Source organism: Pyrus communis, chromosome 13 (assembly GCF_963583255.1).
Source record: "Pyrus communis chromosome 13, drPyrComm1.1, whole genome shotgun sequence".
Lineage (NCBI taxonomy): Eukaryota > Viridiplantae > Streptophyta > Magnoliopsida > Rosales > Rosaceae > Pyrus > Pyrus communis.
In genome coordinates this window covers 20,184,614-20,202,752 of record NC_084815.1, presented here as the reverse complement: position 1 = coordinate 20,202,752, position 18,139 = coordinate 20,184,614, and the positions used below count along the sequence as shown (strand labels likewise).

At 36.2% G+C, this 18,139-nt stretch overlaps 2 protein-coding genes and 1 non-coding gene across 3 annotated transcripts; 2 read left to right on the top strand and 1 right to left on the bottom strand.

Moving 5' to 3' along the window:
- Positions 1-1,578: 1,578 nt before the first annotated feature.
- LOC137713853 (uncharacterized) lies at positions 1,579-4,563 on the bottom strand. Its single transcript, XM_068453207.1, has 9 exons — positions 4,256-4,563; positions 4,008-4,083; positions 3,776-3,815; positions 3,537-3,595; positions 3,393-3,430; positions 3,145-3,208; positions 2,795-2,848; positions 2,432-2,533; positions 1,579-2,140 (listed from the first exon to the last, which is right to left on the bottom strand). Exons 1-9 carry the CDS (start codon positions 4,441-4,443, stop codon positions 2,084-2,086), a joined length of 678 nt encoding a protein of 225 aa, XP_068309308.1. The 5' UTR covers positions 4,444-4,563; the 3' UTR covers positions 1,579-2,083.
- A 6,076-nt stretch (positions 4,564-10,639) lies between these two features.
- Positions 10,640-10,720, top strand: TRNAL-AAG (transfer RNA leucine (anticodon AAG)). Its single transcript has one exon. It is a non-coding gene; the product is annotated as a tRNA-Leu (tRNA).
- Positions 10,721-12,968: 2,248 nt separating this feature from the next.
- Positions 12,969-13,481, top strand: LOC137712323 (zinc finger protein SHOOT GRAVITROPISM 5-like). The gene has a single exon (XM_068451423.1). The coding sequence runs from the start codon at positions 12,969-12,971 to the stop codon at positions 13,479-13,481; it is 513 nt and encodes a 170-aa protein (XP_068307524.1).
- The last annotated feature ends 4,658 nt before the right edge of the window (positions 13,482-18,139 follow it).

Genomic DNA, 18,139 nt, shown 5'->3' with positions numbered 1-18,139 from the left:
AATCGGAATTCAATTCCACAAATTTCATTTCGATTACGGATACGTAAACACGTCCTAAGTTAGTAGGGTGTGGGGGGCAAATTCGTACTTACATATTACAAACCCCACAAAAACATGCATGCAAAACGCAAGGAATATGGAGTTGGAGTTGTTCTATTCTATGTTATATTATTGTCATGGTGTATAATTAGACGTAATAGGATTTGATTAAGCTGCGGTGACTTTTGTTAATTTATGCTAGAAAGTAGAATTTTTAACACATGGAATCATGTGATGTTACATCTTACAAACCACCGTTCATATGGAATCACGAAATGGTCATAGGTTACTGATTTTTAGTCATGTTTTACTGGCTAACCCTGGTAATTACTACAATAGATCAAATGTCAAGGTGTTTTCTCATCTGAAACTATTTTTCCTTTTTTTATAAGTAAAAACAAAAAGTGAAAAATGAAAACGAAATGGTCGTAGGTTGCTGATTTTTAGTCATGTTTTACCGGCCAACCCTGGTAATACTACAATAGATCAAATGTCAAGGTGGTGAAGTTTCATTAGTTGGAAATGGTTGAACAAAATTAACCATACTCTTCCCAGGAATCATACTTTGAACTTCTCTTTAGTTGACAAAATTAAGCTTTCGTTTTTTCAATGTCGTTTTCATCGTAGGCCAGCCAACCGAAGAGAGGCATCCAGTGACTCTTCAACTCCAATTGCACTGGTCAAACTTAACTGGGTGCTCACAAAACAAACAGATTTAGACCGACATATGTTTTGGTTTGATTTTTGGAGGTGGGTTGTTTGTCCTCACATTTCCATGCTCTTCTTATGTTTTTTTTGTTTGTGTGGTCACGGTTTAGTCACATTAACATTTTATATTCCTATTACTTTTTATTTTATTATTTTTATAAAAAATTAATATAAAAGATTAACATAATTTAACCGTGACCACACATCACAAGAAGACATGAAAAAAATATAAAAATGAAAAGGAAGACAATCCACCTCTTTGATTTTTTGGTCTTGAAAACTAAATTTGCACGGATAAAATGATCTGACGGATTGACGTGCACCGAAAAATTTAGACTTAGATTCTCTCTTCTCCATTCTTCTTCTTTGAATCGAGACGCTTTAAATAAAATCTAATAGTTGGGAGTTACGTTACATATTTAATGAGCCTTATTTTATTAATTTTATTGATTTTTTTTTGTCAGAAAATTTATTACTTTTGCTCAATAAAATAAATAAGAATAAGGCTCACTGAATACGTGGCATAATTCCAAACCGTGAGAAACAAACTTTCCATGCACATTACAGTCAACGAATTTGGGAAAGAGTTCTAACTGTCAAACTTCTTTTTTTTTTTCTTATTATATTTTACACATTTGCTCATGATCAACAATATTATGTCATGATCAACAAAAAATAAAAAAAGAAGGGAAAAATGGACTGATCATAAACTACATGATCAAGAGTAGTACATCAAAGATAACAACAAGAGTAACGATGCCAATCAAAAACACCGATATATAGACTTATCAAACTCATTTCTTGTTACATGCAACAGGATTCAATCATAAACACCGACAAATAGAGACTTATCAAACTTATTTCATGTTACATGTAGTGGGGTTCGGCCATAGACAACGACAAATAGAGACTTATCAAACTCATTTCATATTACATGTAGTGGGGTCTTCTAGTGTTGTAGATAATAATCTTCTTGTTGATTCCCTTCTAATCCGTCCTAAAACGACACGAATGGTACTCCGATACATGGTTTTCCATATCTTCCAAACTTTTTCGGGCAGAAATATTGAAATCGGAAGATGAAAAATCACTTCCATACAATCACAATAGGTTGTTAACGTCTCGTGAGTTCATATGATTCGGTATGTTCTATTTCATAGTTCAACAACAGACCAGAGTGCAGAATTGAAAATAAACATTGTACCTACAAGTGATTCATGATTCAAGAGACAACAACCAAATACCAGATGCTTACACGCGAGAGGGATTCATGATTCACATTTTCACCGAGCATGAAGGTCCGTTTACCGGTTTATGGTAACGAACGATACGAAATCTAGGGCTCCTCAAACTTGACTAAAAGTTGGTTCAGGTATGGGTGATGTTTCCTGACCTGCAATTGAGACGTAAAAACACAGATATCAGTTAAGTTTTCGGCTCCTGTGTTATGGATAAAGGATTTGCAGGTTGACTCAATTGGATAACACTTTGGAGGTTCACACAAGCAACCTCGTAGACGCATTGGCGTTTTAAAGGGAAAAATTAGCGAGACTATTAGGGACCGCTCATCAAATCAAGGAAACGTCAAGCTGAAGAGATTAAAAGCCTAATGTTCTAATTTCAAAAGCATATGCAAAATCAAAATGAATTTAATAGAACAGTTCAAGAAGTGAATGAGACATACTTTCACACCGGCCAATGATAGTAGTTTATGGGAAGCAATGTAGGCAACATCTGGATTGTTTAACCTCTTTTCCACAAAATATATAACTTCGGCGACCCCTGACTGCAAATAAGAAGCAATTGGTAGGAAAAACAAACTGGTTAGACACTGGCAACGTACCACATTGAACGTGCAAATACTCAGGTTCTTGAAATTTCAAGGCAATAAAAATAGATTACCATCTCTTTACATGCTCATTACTAGAGTTTTAGCAGGTTGGAGAGGGACTAGAAAGGGAGGGGAAGGCGGGAGGTGGGAATGACATAAGCATGGTTATTTCAGATATACCGTAAAATCCAAGCACAAAGAAAGCATAGGAAGAACCTGAATGATTATCTTGGCACACTCATTGCAGGGGAACATGGTCACATAAAGCCTCTGCAAAGAAATAGAATAAGCATTCACACGGTACCTTCAGTCACAGAGCACAACGAAACAGAATAACCACAAAATGGGAAAGAAGGAAATATAGTCAAGCATCATTTAAACTTAAGCTCATTTTACGACTTGAGTTTCTACCAATCATATCCACGTAGAAGTCCCTCAGGGTCATCATTTCGTCAAGTTGGTCGAGGACAACATTTTAGTTCGAATCCACATTATAATACTAGGTCAGCAGATGGAGATGATATATTCGTAGTTAATGGGAAAGGCTAAGTGTAACTAGAAGTAACCTGTCCTGCAGCAGAAGCATGATTCGTGTTTAGGATAGCATTGACTTCAGCATGACAAACATAACTGCAAAACGAAATCAGAAATACTAAGAGAAATAACCAGAGATTTGAAACCTTACAATGAAAGCACAAGCATTGGATATGATATGATAGCAGTGGGATGATAAATTTGACTGGTGCAATGGAAGTTCAGAGTAAACAGCAGACCACGAGTCAGAAAATTAATTTAAGAAAGCACAAACACTTACGGATACTTTGTCTCCAAAGGATCCCCAGTTTTGGATTTCTGAACAAGAAAGGACAGCTTTACCAGTTACTACTGAGTACTGACCATAGCATCATATAATCATTCTTTTTTCTTTGTACAATTTCATCAAATAGTGTAGACAAACCTTAGCCCAAGGAAGCTTGTCATCCGAACAACCTCTCGGGAACCCATTATATCCAATTCCTGAAAAGAGAGAAATTGGCTGGAAGTCAAAAAAGGAAACTACATTCGCAAAAGTTCAATGATCATAAAAATCATAATCAATGGACAATAAGAGCCATACAATCACTGAACAATATACTACGATATAATTTATAATTCGGCTTTATTTGGATGTAGAGTTCACGTCAACAAATCCCATACCTAGAATTACACCATTTTCACTCACCAAGCATGCTCCAACCTATACACCACAAATACAAAACATAGCACCAACGACCAATCAATATATTGTCTAACTCACCAAGTTCTTATCAGACCACAAATCGAAGAAATTTGCAACACTCTCATTGCTAATTCTCAAAAAATTAATTCCTCCTCATTTAATGACAAATTCATCAGAATGCATACATAAAAAAAAGCAGAGAAATATGACCTGCCTGTTAGGATCTTTGGATCTTTCAGCTGATAAAAATGCAATTGCCATGAAATAATCATCCCATGATAAATATCTGCAATCAAAACAAAAAACATAATTAAAAATTAAAAACCCAATAATAATATGAGTGAAATTAACCATTTTTGTAAAATTTGTAACTAATTACTCATATATTTATTACTGCAATAGAAAAGTATGACCAAAATCAAAGGGCTTTATGAAAAGTTGGAATTTTGGACACTAACCCTTCGCGCTTTGAGGGGTCGAAAGGGCTCTGAGAAGAGCATTTCCGGGAAACGACGCCGTTTTTCGACAAATCGAGTTTGGGGGACTGCCTCCTAGGGTTTGAAAAGAAGAAACGGCAAGTGAGCGCAGAGGCCAGGGCACCGAAAACGGCCGCGGTGGAGACCAGGGCGAGCTCGCGGGAGTTCATTGAATTGGAAAGGGAGAAACTTCCGCCTCACTGTCACTTCCGAGAATATTTCCAGCTTCGAGTTATGGTGGTAGAAGAAATAGCGGGAAAATTAGGTGAAGAATTGGGGAAGATACGGAAACGCGCGGCAAAAACCGGTTGGTGAATATAGTAATAAAAAAATGATGTTTTTATATAAACCCCTTGTTTTTAAATGTCATAAACTAAATATCTATTTTTTTGGTAAATTTGATTAAATATTTTCCCTACAATTTTGGTATTTTAATTTTTTCTCATTTTATTTCATTAGAAGTCTATTCATGTTAGCATTTCTTTTTCTTTTTCTTCCTATTTTTATGTATCTCTTATTATGATGATTTAAGATTTTTTTATTTTTTATTAAATATGTATTTTAGTAAATTAAATAGAATGCAACAAAACTCGTTGTTAGGTACGTTTAATTATAATGGTATATTTAATTACTTGGTACATTTGAATTTTTGCTACGTTTGTTTTCAAAACATAAGTTTTATTACTTTTTGTCCTAATAATAAGGAATTACTTTAATTAATTTTTTTTTTTTATAGAAAGAGTCGTTAACAATGTAAAAGTTTAAATTACGTTAATTAATTAAATTTTTTTTTATATAAAGAGTCATTAATCAACGGACAATAGCCTTTTTGTTAATTCAAAATTATATGATTTATTCTTTTTATTTAGCATTATCTACAATAATAAAGATTTATCTCCAATCAACTAAAAGTTGTTCCAGAGACTTATCTACCAAAAAACAAGACTATCTAGAGCATTGTGTATGAATCAAACATATTTTTAAACATTTCCAAAAAGATGAATATTCATTTTAATATAGTTTATAATTGGGTACATTTTAATTCAGGGTTAGTACGTTTTCGTTTGACGTTGCACTACAACAGTTTGGGTGTTTTACGACTTGAAATTTATGGCGTACAGTACTAGCATGCCTTAAATGATATTATTCACAACATTCGTAAAGTTCATGTCGTAATACTTGCACATAATCTATCATTCATGGCATCACTTTTGTGCAAGTCATTAAATAAAAATATTTACGGCGTAAACATTGTGTGTCGTATTTAACAATTTACACGACGTACTTTCCTTCTCTTTTAAGGCATCGCGTTATGTCGTAAAGTGAATTTTATATATATTTAGGTCCCTACCTTTTATGGCACGAATCATACATTGTAAATAATGATTTCAAACTTCGCGCCCAAGCTTTCCCACTCCACACCTAACAAAAAATGGACAGTGGGAAATTATAGCGCTAGAATGAAATATCAAACAAGTGAAATTCTAGACCATCCCACTTCACTTTCCCCTTTCTTTCTCTCTGCCTTTCAGATTGCTCGTTTCTTTCACACCATCGTGACCCAACAGGCATGTCATACCCACATTTATTTACCCAGAAAACAAACCCCTCTCTCCATCGCTTTGTCGCGGTCCATGGGCTCATCTCCATGTCACTTGCTGTCCACCACCGAAAATTCAAGAACCCAGGAGATCCATTCCGCCAAAACTCATATCGACACCTAAATCTTCCACTCCCAGACACATGAGACCGCCGTTTTTCTCCTAATGTTCTAAGGTTGATTTTTTTTTTTCCAAATTTTTATTTTATTTTTATATAAATTTGGTTTTGAATTTACAGGTACTTTCCTCCAGTAGCCCCTCTACCTGCACATTCGCACTCCACAACCTCCAATTTGGGTAAATTTGGGTTTGATTTTTTTTTCTAAATCTATATGTATTTGTGCCTGGCTTTATTATTCTGTGATTGGGGATTTTTTAACTTGATTTATTAGTACATATGGAGGATTTTTTTAATTAGTTTTCTATTTGCTTTTTATTTTTCAATATTTTTCTTTTTGTTGTGAATTTGTAGGATGAAATTATTTTTCTGGAATGCTTCTGTATTTCTGGTTGTTTAAAGGTAAATCTTTCTGGCTTGTTGCCTATACAAATTAATAAGAAAAGAAGTTTTAGTATTTTTGGGCTTTGTAGATGCTATGAAATTGAACCATACATAATTGTTTAAGCTACCACTTTATACTCTACAATCAATTCCAAGAGCTATCATTTATGTGTTATGGAGAAGCGATTTTATTATGTGAGATTCTCTTTGAATCCAGAGCAGTGAGTGCTCTGTACTCGAGTAGTTTTAAAAATTAAAAACATAAGCTACTGTTTATTGGATATTACATATTAATGCTCTCAATTGTAATGTTTATCTTTTAGTTGCTCTGCTTTGTAATCCTACACCTCCTGGAGGCTTATCTCCTCATGTTGCTTGTGTATACCAATACTTGTATCACTCATACGAAAATCAATGAATCGATCGGTTTTTACTAATGATGGAACTTGTGCTTATTGGTTATATTTGGTTTTTGGGTTCACTATCTAATCCATAGTTTGTAATACACTTCAATATATTTTTTTCTTTTTTATGTGTTTTGGGCTTCTACATTTGGATCTTTCTGAATGTTTGGTTAATTCATTTTTTTAATTTTAATTTTCAATTACAGGTTGGTACTTGGTTGCTTGACTTCTAACCCTTTTATTAGCTCATATGAGGAATTAGGTGCGTGCTGTATTCTCTTTGTTGCGACGGACTTTTGTTTGAAATTTTCGTTGAAGTTCTTGTTTCGCTAAAGTCTATGTGCTTTGCTTTTTAAATGGGATTGAGTATTTTAGGTTTCATTATTTTTTAAGGAATGGTCTCTTCGTGTACGGTTAGGTACACTAATATGGAAAAAATGGTCCAAAGATCCAAATAGCCTGGGCAGCAAATAACTTTTGTGAATCCATTTATGTCCTTTGCAAGTCGATCATGCTATTCGTTAGATTACCACCTATATTTCTAAGTGCAGTGACAAATATATACAGGTTAAGTGATTTAATAACTTAAATAAGTGTTAATATGCCCACCTTTAAGTGTCTTGTAGGAAATGTATCAGCACTTTTTTTATTGTTATAATGTTTTTTTTTTGTAAGTTATAAACTTATATATGCATTTGAACAACATTTGGGTTACCTAATCTTTTTTATTGAGTGAAACAGTTTTTGGTAGGTATGCTGGAATGGATTCCTTCCCAAATCTAGAGCGGTAAGTAATGGCGCCCAATAAATTACAAATCTGAGGCACCAAGTATTTAAAAAAAATTAGACTAATATTAATCCAGACTATTCCAATTAAGTTTCCTTTGAAAGAGTTTTAATTATAGTGTTGGGGATTTGTTAATTTTCCTCTCTCTCTCTCTCTCTCTCTTTCTCTCTCTCTGTGATTTGGTTGAGATTGCAAAGTGACTTGGGTTTCTTTGTATGCATGTCCCGGACCTCCAGGTCACATAGGGTACTCATCAAGGTTCTACTTTTATAAAGGAGATGGAGATGTTCGCATCCGACGATCTTCGCATTTTTCTTGATCGAGTGGTAGGGTGAGTCTTCTTTGGTGAAACCAAGGAAAGATCATCAAAACTCCCGATGGATCGTGGTGGCAAGGTGTGAAACCAATTTTGCCCCTCGCCTTGTAAAGTGATGGTGAAGATTTTGCGCATAAGGGCATCGTTGCTCCAATAAAGGACCATCGTGCTTCGGTAGTGCTTCAAGTGCTTCTCCGGATCTCCATCTCCTTTGAAAGATGTAAAGTGTGGCATGCTAAACTTACGTGAAGGCTTTGCTTGCTCAATCCCGTCTATGAAGGGTGACTTGCTTATATTGGTCATATCCCGCCGTAATGCTTCATCGGCCACTTTGTTGCGTTGGAAATCACGCTATTGTTCGTTAAGGAGTATCTCTACCTCTTATTGGATTTGCCTTTGTTGGGGTAGCGAAGCTCTCAGCTGCCTCTGGTCTTAACCGGCTGGTCTATGCTGCTCTTCTATGTTTTCGACTCGTCTACGTCGCGGTAGCAGGGCATGTGGTCCTCTCCTAGCAGGCGAGGGAATTCTTTGCAGACTACCAGTTGAACTTGAGCCAAATTGAGTGACCGCTCTCTCCATCTGTCATGTTGCCTGCTCCGATGTGATGTGGATGATACTCCTTGCGGGCCTAGCCAAAAATGAATGCTTTGCCTAGAAGGCTACTTATGTTGATCATCGGAACGTGGCCCCAACCGTAAATGTATACTTGCCCTTGGGCCTAGTCGAGAGTGCACGCTTATCCGCGCGCTAAGACGAAAGTATACGCTATCTCGGGGGCCTAACCGAGAATGTACACTACCCGAACGCTCGGCTCGTGGTTGGTCAAGTGGCTGTTTGTTGGGACGCTACTAGAAAGGCTCGTCTACCCTTGTCCTACTTCGGGACAACTAATCAAGGGTACGTTGGATCTCGGTACATTGCAAAAGTTGATTCACCAAGGTCGTCTGTTGTGCAAGGGCACTCGTCAACTCTATGACTTGTCAAGACAAGTGTTGTTCGCCATTTGGATTGGAAGAGTTTGGAAAAAAAACGCTTCCTTAAGTAGTGGAAAGGTAGTAGACTCCGAGCGCAAGATTTGAGTTGGGAAATGTCAAATCCGCGGAGAAATATGGTGAAAATGCCCTTGGCTCGATGGTTGGTCCGGATGGTTGAGATATTCTCGAGCCAACTTGGGCTGCTTAGGAAACCATGAGAGCAGGCAGAGCTTCGGGAGTAGGCAGGGCTGCGGAAGCAGGTTGCTTAGCGCGTGATGCACGCAGGTGCGAGGCTTGGGTCGTGGCTTTGGTGCCGTGGGCTTTGGATGGCACGGCTTGGGCTTGGGCCCGTGCAAGCTTGGATGGCACGGCTCGGGCTGTGGTAATGGTGTCATGGACCCCACCGCGAGTAGTGGTGGCCACCACGGTGGTTGCCATGGTGGAGCCCCATAACGCTGGTGCCGCTCCTATGATCACATTTAGCCTCGTGGATCGCCAAGGTCCCATTTCTTGAGTATTGGAATTTTCACTTGTGGAATTTTCTAAATTTCTAGCCATTGTATTTCTCTTTTACGTTTTATCAAAAAATCTTTGCAAATAAAAAAACTCTAATAATAAGAACGTACGAAAAATCTACAAATGGACAAGAAAATAGAAAAACCTTTTGATGCGAGAGTTTTCTACGAGTGTGTGACTCTTCTCTCAACGAAAGCACCAATTTGTGGATGCAAATTTCTTCCTTCTTGATCTTGGACAAAATTGCACCTACAAAACAAATAACACCTTAGGTCAAGGCCAAAAGCCTCACACACCCACGATGAATGGGGGGGCTTTGGCAGAAGAATCACCAATGCCAAAGTTAGAATTTTGAGAGAAATGTGTTTGAGAATTTTGGAGAATTTTAGCAAGAGTGAAGACCTAGGTTTTTAGAGGAAATGAGGTTGAATATATAGTGCATGGCCCGTCCCCTTGGGAGAGAAGGTGACCGGCCTTTGTGTACTTTTTGGGTATAATTGGTGATTTAATTGGCCATTAATAGATTAATTAGGTAATAAATCCATTAATTAGCCAATTAACATAATTTAAAATGAGTGTTTTCGGGGTTACCTTGTGGAGAGGATTTGATGAGGATGGATGAAATAAGTTTTGAATTGTTTACCTATATTGGACACTTTTGACTTGGTATGCCTCAAGGGTATTTTTGTCATCTTATATCCAAAAATCCACGTGTCGTTTTGTGATTATTTTTGGCTCCACAACTATCTCCCTAGGAGTACTTTAGGGTTGAAATACATGATAGAGGTGTAGGAATTGGGGTGGGGTGGGCACCCCAATGAACAAAACTTGATGAAGGTCTTAGTTGGAGGCCATGATAAATTAATCGTTGTCCTAAAGTTTGAGTGACCTCCATCACTACCCCAAATGAGGTGGGATAATTTGGACAGATCCAAAAGGATGATAAGTATAGATTAGGGGCACATACCCTTAGAAAAGCCTTCCCCAACTCCCAAACTTTCACATGCACCTTGTCCACCCCAAAACCTACAACTTTCGCCTTTAAAGCAAGCTTTCCACTCGATTTTGATGGCAGCATCTCAGAGACAAATGGATACCAACAACCTAAGCTATCGGTGGGACTTGTAATGTCCATGACCAAAATCGAAAAACCTTTTGATCTTCCATTTCTATACCTTGACATGCATGTTCTCCAAGGTCGTGCAAGTGGTACATCTGTTTCTTGGCATGTACATATTGATATCTTTCGCTAATCAGAGCATCGAAGTTGATATGGCCGAGTTGGTCTAAGGCGCCAGATTAAGGTTCTGGTCCGAAAGGGCGTGGGTTCAAATCCCACTGTCAACATTCCTTTTTGCTTTTTTTTCACCCTTGTTTTGCAGCAGCCTTTTCTGATAACATGCATTTCTTCTTCCCCTTTTTGATTCGCAACTTCTCTCGTTTCAACTTTCTAGTAAGTAAACATGTCATAATATTGAAAAAATTTTCACCCTTGTTTTGTAGCAGCCTTTTCTGATAGCATGCATTTCTTCTTCCCCTTTTTGATTCACAACTTCTCTTGTTTCAACTTTCTAGTAAGTAAACGTGTCATAATATTACAAAAAATAACTCAAAAATCATAGCAGGCAATAAGTTAAAGAAATTTTATTTGCAAGATGTTCGTCTTTTACTAAATGACAAATTTTATTCAATGATCATGTATCTAACGTTTTGTTCTTGACATATTATCGACATTATTATCAGCACCTTATCTAAATCATCAAGAAATAAAGAACACACCTCAAATCCACAGAAATAGAGAAAAGTAATGGGTTCAACTGAATGGCCAACGTTTCTATGGTCAACCTCCCAATCACATGATGTTTGATGAAGAGAGGTCTCTTTGGAGGGACCCGTCTGATCCAATAAGAAATTTTTTGATGTGATCGGAATACAGAATGATATATTACGTATTACTATATAAATAATGATATATATGTATTAAAATGTTAATAACTTAAAAAATATAATATTTCATCATTTATATAAAAACACGTGATTTACCACCTGTATTTCATTCAGAATGAAATTTTTTCCAACCGCCCAAGTGGCAGGATCAGACACCCAATCATGATCCTCAGCCTCAGCCTCATGTGCCAATCTGCCCGAAGCGTGGAGTGGTTGAGATATAAAAGTGGGTCGCTTTTTCTAGGAAAATGATTCTGTCCAGATTTCTTCTATCAAATCCTTTTAATCAATTAATTTGAGTTCTTAAAATTTGATTAAACGATTAAAAATAGAGAATTTCTTTAAAAGTTATAATAATTTTAATTGTTTGATAAAATTTTAAAGATCCAAATTAATTGATTAGGAGGATTTAGTAGAAAAGATGTGAAGATAATCATTTCCCCTCTTTATGTACAAGTGGGCCGACAACCATAGGCCTACCAATAAAGCCTATGAATCTACGTCCAATAAACCAAACCGCACGTGCGACCGTAATTATTACGCGCCCTTTCATCCTCCTCGGTCATCTCCCATAAAAAATAAAAATAAAAGGGTCAAAGAGATTAAATAATGAGAAGACAGAAGATAGAAGGGAAAAAAGGCAAATCATAACCCAATTACGTGATCCGTTATTTTTCCTTAGGGTTTGGCTCTTCTGTAACGGACACTGGGATTCTCGTTGCTCTTAAATGGGAACGTAAATGTTATTTAATAATACAGTGTAATGGTATTTCTCTTCATTTATAAGTATGAAATTTTATTTTTAATTCTCATGAAAAACGAATTTAAACCACACTATTATTTACTCATTATGAAACTTGTCATACTCACTCGTTTGTTCAAATAAAAAAAATACAGAAGAACGTAAATGATCGTTATTGCATAAATTTATGCAGAATAACGTTCTCTGATCAAATATTGATTGGTCAAACAAAAGGATCAAACGTGTGAGATTTGTTGACCATAAGGCATTTAATGGATATGTAAGATTGTTTGAACAAAAAAAACATTTATCGAACTATATGTCAATGTTATATATATGTTGCAGACAATTTTAAAATATTGCATGTGAGACAGTTTGATTAGAAAATATTTTTCAAATAATTGTATGTCAAATATCCTCAATCTTCACTAGCACTAATTATGTCTTGTTTGTAAGTGACTTTCTACCACAATGGTGGAGAAGAGTGCTGTATTTGCATCACGATGTGGGTTCAAATTTTGTCGGCTCCCTAATCTAACAAATTTATCATTTGACAAAAGAAAATTATGCATTCTGATTGATTAATTAATCTCCCTTGAATGCTTAATATTGAAATAATATAATGTGAGACTGTTTTTTACAATAGATTGATTAATTTCTTGGACTACCATCCCTTGATTAGGTTTTTCTTTTAACTTTCTAGCCTTACCTTTCTGAGTTCCATTATCCCTATTAATCCAGAAATTAACGTTAAACATGGGCATGATGGTAATTTGGGCTTGCTTTAGTTTTGTGTGTGTATGTGTGTATATATAGGGCACGCAACTTTTGGCATCCCACACAAACTGTTTTTGCATCAGTCGTATCTGTACTAAAAAACCCTTCATTTGCTTCCTTTTATTTCCAATGGAAGGAGATGATCAAAAGGAGTTGCAGCTCCTCCCTTCTCCTCACTGGATGACATCTCGGCCGTCGGATTCTTCCATAAGATATCGTCGATCAAAGTCAGCAGTGCAGGAAGGGCCTAATGATTCCCAGCTTGACCTACAATTATCAATCAGTGTAAGACCAGCCAAACCTTCTTCCTCGGATTGTTATGTCTTCGCAAATCCAAATACTTCCGAGTTAGATGTCTTGAAGCCCAAGGCAGCCAGTTGCATGGAGTCTTTGAAATGGCAGGCGGCGGAGCAAATCAGACTGGCGGCTACGGAGAAGGCGTACGCGGAGCAAGTGAGGGAGCTCGCAAGGAGAGAGATGGAGTTGGCTCAGTCGGAGTTTACGCGTGCCCGGCACATGTGGGAGAGAGCGAGAGAGGAAGTGGAGAAGGCCGAGAGAATGAAGGAGAAGGCAATGCTTCAGATGGACTCGACGTGCATGGAGATCACTTGCCAGTCGTGCCGGCAAAGGTTTAGGCCTTAAAAAAAAGGGACCATTTGGTTAGCGGATAAGAGACGGCAGACAGAGAGAAGAAGATCTTTGTGTTTTTCTTTCCTGATCATACTTTTGAGTATTGGATTTTGTGGAATTTTTCTTTGGAGAAAACACAAAGAAAATAATTACAAATTGATGGATATAATGAAAGTGAGACATGATGAGATTTGAACTATGTTCATTCGTGTGATGAATGTCTTATGTTTAATTTGTAAAATTTAGAGTAGAATCAGCCTATGCATGTGTTATGTATGTTTAATTTGTATTCCAACCGGGAACTGGAAGCACACTTTTCTTTTGATACGAGGACTAATCCTCACCTCCTACTCAGCATTCTCGAGCAACTCCGAAGATGGTATACAGTAGAAATGAAAGAATACAAAATTCTAGTTACACGAACCAAACTGGATCACACTTGAAGTTTGATATGAGGACAATTCTCTCCTCCTACTTTGCACCCTCGAGTAACTCGAAGATGGCGTACGCTAGAGGAAAAAAATGTAGCAAAACTCTGGTCACACAAACCTAATTGGATGAAGCTTAATTAAAGCACAATTTTTTTGTTCTGCATAATTCTATCTGATCAATTTATTGGAATTGATTGCGGAACTCGAATGAACTACGTGTTGTATAATTATCTGGAGGCTACAAGATAATTTCAGAAAAATTACATATATAAATATGAATCTGGATCCAATATTTGTGCTTCTATAAATACCAAGAAGCATGACTTTTTAAGCTTCCATATCCGGCTTGTTGACTCGGCCAACTGCAAACAAATTTACTCAGTTCATCAATCATTTTCTTAATTAAAGAGAATAATTTTAATTAAGCTAATTGCATTTGACTGACTGAACCATCATGACATTAGATTGGGCAAGATTGCATGGAATTCAGAGCACAGAATAAGTATCCCCTTTTATCATGACTTCGCAGTTTCTGAACATATACAACAAATTAGCCTGCTGGACTTGAGTAAAATGGAATAGTATGACACAAATTATAAAAATAATTTTTTAACTTAACTACCACAAAGCGATATTTTAAACCATAATTAAGAAAGAAAACTCAAATTTAGGTGCAAAGAGATGGGCACATAACTTGACGATATTTTTAAAGTCACAAGCAAAATCACAAACTAACAATCTTAGTTTAATTTAATGGTACATCTCTTCATAATGTTCGAAGGGTTTCAAGATCGAATCCCTCTCCCGTTGATCTAAAAATGAAGTTGCAACAAAACCCTAACTCCTAGATTGTTTTATTTTATGTACAGATCAAAATTTGGTTAACCACTACTGAAATTTGAAACCCAAGTGAAGTGAAGAGAGGGAAAGATCGATCGGGCTGACGTAAAGAGGGTCAAGTTTCAGAACCCTGATGTCGATAATATGGAAAGGCAAATGAATCAGAACAAAAAGGGGCAAGTAATTTAGCAGCAACAAGACATCGTTGCTGTACATCCACTTGGATTCAACTTCTTAACTTTTGTTCATCAAATCATACACGCACTACCCATGTCTCCGATCCAACACAAAAAGAAAATCATTTCTATTGGTCTAAGTCATGACTCTGCTCCAAAAGCTTCAATCACAGTACTGAAACATCACCAGAGACCGAACACGGATCGACTCCTTACACGTAATGATTCATTTCAACGTAACTGTAGATCACAATCTGACTGATGATTTACAACAATATCTCATGACAATGACAAAAAAGAAATTTTTTTGCCGACATATCGATTTCTGAATGACTTATTACATGTAAAGAGACAAGTATTTTCCCGAGCTAGCTAGCTTCGTTTGTCAGCAGCTTCTACACAAATACAATCAATCAGCTAAGGATACACACACACACACACATATATATATGGTTGCCTGCTATAATGCAGTGACTTTGATTCTGGATGAGGTAATAAGAGCAAGAGCTAGACATAATTTAGTGGGCACAATGAATCACAAACTCTCAAAAATTAGGTGCTTCTGAAAAGTGCAAGGAGGCATGGGAAGAAAGAAAATAAAGGGTAATCAAAGATTTGACTATTTATTTCAAGGCAGATCCTTTATTTGATTTTCAGAATCTTCCCATCCCCAAGTGAAGAATCTAATCTATGATTTGATAACACGCCTTTTTTTTTTTTTTTTTTTTTAAATAACGTAGTATTCTAAACTATTTTAATTTATAGAAAATTGTCGAAATTCTGATATAAAAAGAACAAAAATAAAAAAGGAGCACACTGCCGTTAGCCAACTGCATAGCGCAACCCTTTTTTTTTCACTTCTTGATAACTTGGGTTTACTGCTTAGGTCCCCAACTATTTACAGAGACAGAAATACCCACCACCCTTCACTTGTTCACTGTTGGTTCTTTGAAAAAGATGATTCCCTAAAACAGTCTTTTGGTCTGCAGATGTGAGCACTAGCCTAGTGGTTTCATTATCATTGCTGCTGTTATTTTAAGTGATTTTCCTTTTCTTTCTATATTTACTTATGTTAAAAGGATCAAAATCTTAACTAACATTCAAAAGAAAATTACTATTTAAACAATTGAATGTACTTGTACTATAGTAACCCAACAGTTGTTATCATGAGATGTTCACTGCTCAAAAGTTGGAAACCAATGATGGAAGTTCATGGCTCTTGAAAGTTCACAAAAACAAAATAAAGTTACTGTAGCTCAGTCGGTTAAGAATATTCAAATATTGGACCCGATGATTTTATGTTCAACAAAAGAAGTTGAAGTTCTTCAAAAATTAAGTGGCAATAAGGGAAGTACACCAATTATAAGCCTCCTTTACAAGTTTTCTTAACTTTCTGATATTGGGACAATTTTTTTTATATTTTCACATACCGGCTTCACACGTAAGCGAACTTGCTATGACATCACGAAGAAAGTTGAGCTTCTGCTGCAAAATTGATTGGCATTTTGGGGGGTAGATCAACTCCCTATACGCCATTGTCAACTTTTCCGATGTGAACAAATCGTCAAATCCTCACATTCGACTCCTCACCTTCTCAGTATCGCTTATCTATAATTATAAAAAGTGCCTATTACTGGTGGAGCCTAATTGATTTAAACTTTAATGCTATATATAACAGGCAGTACTGACATCTGACCACCCACATTATGGGTATGCCTTTGTCTTTGGATTTCTTGTCTGCAGAAATACCAAATACTAGCAAATACCAGGGCCATCGACTCTTTCAGAAAGTTTTAAGAGCAAAGGGATAAAAGATGTAGGGCATCATGCTTGTTGAATCATCAAACATAACCTTAACATTTGTCTTTTCATATTGTCCACTTATGATGTTCATTTGATGCTCTTATTTCTGAGCAGATTGATGTGTTAAATCATATATAACTCTACATTTTACTTACACTTATGATCTTATCCCATGAGTCATGGCTGTTATAGTACTGTAGCATCTACTCGCGCAACGACGATTGTCCATGAATGTAGATTTTGAGGAGAGGTTTAATTTAACACGTATTTACGAATGTCATTCACCTTCTACGCGCTCATACGCAACTGTTACTAGTATGATTATAGTGTTAGACATATCAAGTGAGACGTTCTTGTTAGAACAAAGACTTTTGCAGCATTAAGTGAATCTAGATGAATTTCGGAACCAACCATTGTTTGTTCATGCGGCATAGAATAATGTTGTATATATTATCATAGAACCAACTTTTGAAGTTTTGAAAAGTAGTCGAATTCTTGACATGTTGAAGACTTTTAGCTCATTTTTCATTTTCAATATTTCAATGACTTGAGGAGAGTTCGAACACTGCTCAGAGTTTTCAAAGGTCTCAAAAGGAGTCCGTGCACTGCTCGAACTCCCATGAGTAGTAGTGCCTATACTTTTGTACCCATCTTTCAACATGTAACAAAATAGAGAAAGAAATTAGGTAACTGAATTCCTAAAGATTGTTTGTTGTTGAGTCAACTCAAGTGACCAAATGAAGAAAAAAGGGCACCTCACTTTTGAAGTGGGAAAGTTCAGATGATCATGGATTCATGGTGGGACTCAAATTGTTGCAATCACACCATGTGAAAATGTGATTCACACCCCATTGCATCACTGGACTGTACTACTACCAATGTTTAAAATACCTGTATAGGTGGAAACTTCGTTATGCAAATTTATGAAATATCGATTGTTTTCAATGGAAATTTAAAATAAAACTTTAGGGTTATGAAACACTGGTTTGGACGAAATATAAGAGCTTCTTTGATATATAACAAATGTGTTAGAAATATTGACGATATATGTCGATTTTAGCCTAAACTTAAGAGTTTATCCATTATACTTCACCCCTCATTTCCATATCTTTTTCTTATTTTTTTTATATTTCTATGGAAATATTGAACGTATCAAAGAAATTTTAAATATTAACTACTACTATATCACGGCGGCGTGTGATTTGTTTGAAATACAGTTATCTTGATGTTGTGGTTGTTTCAGAGTTTCTATCTCGCAAAAGAAAATTTGTTTTGTAAATTTTTGAATTTTAACCACAAAAAATGACCTAGTGATAAGAGCGCGGATTGCAGCTACCAAATAAACAAAAAAAAAAATTGAAAAGTCTTAAATTCGATGCTCCGAACTAGTAATTTTATTCGAACGCGGTAACGGACTAGA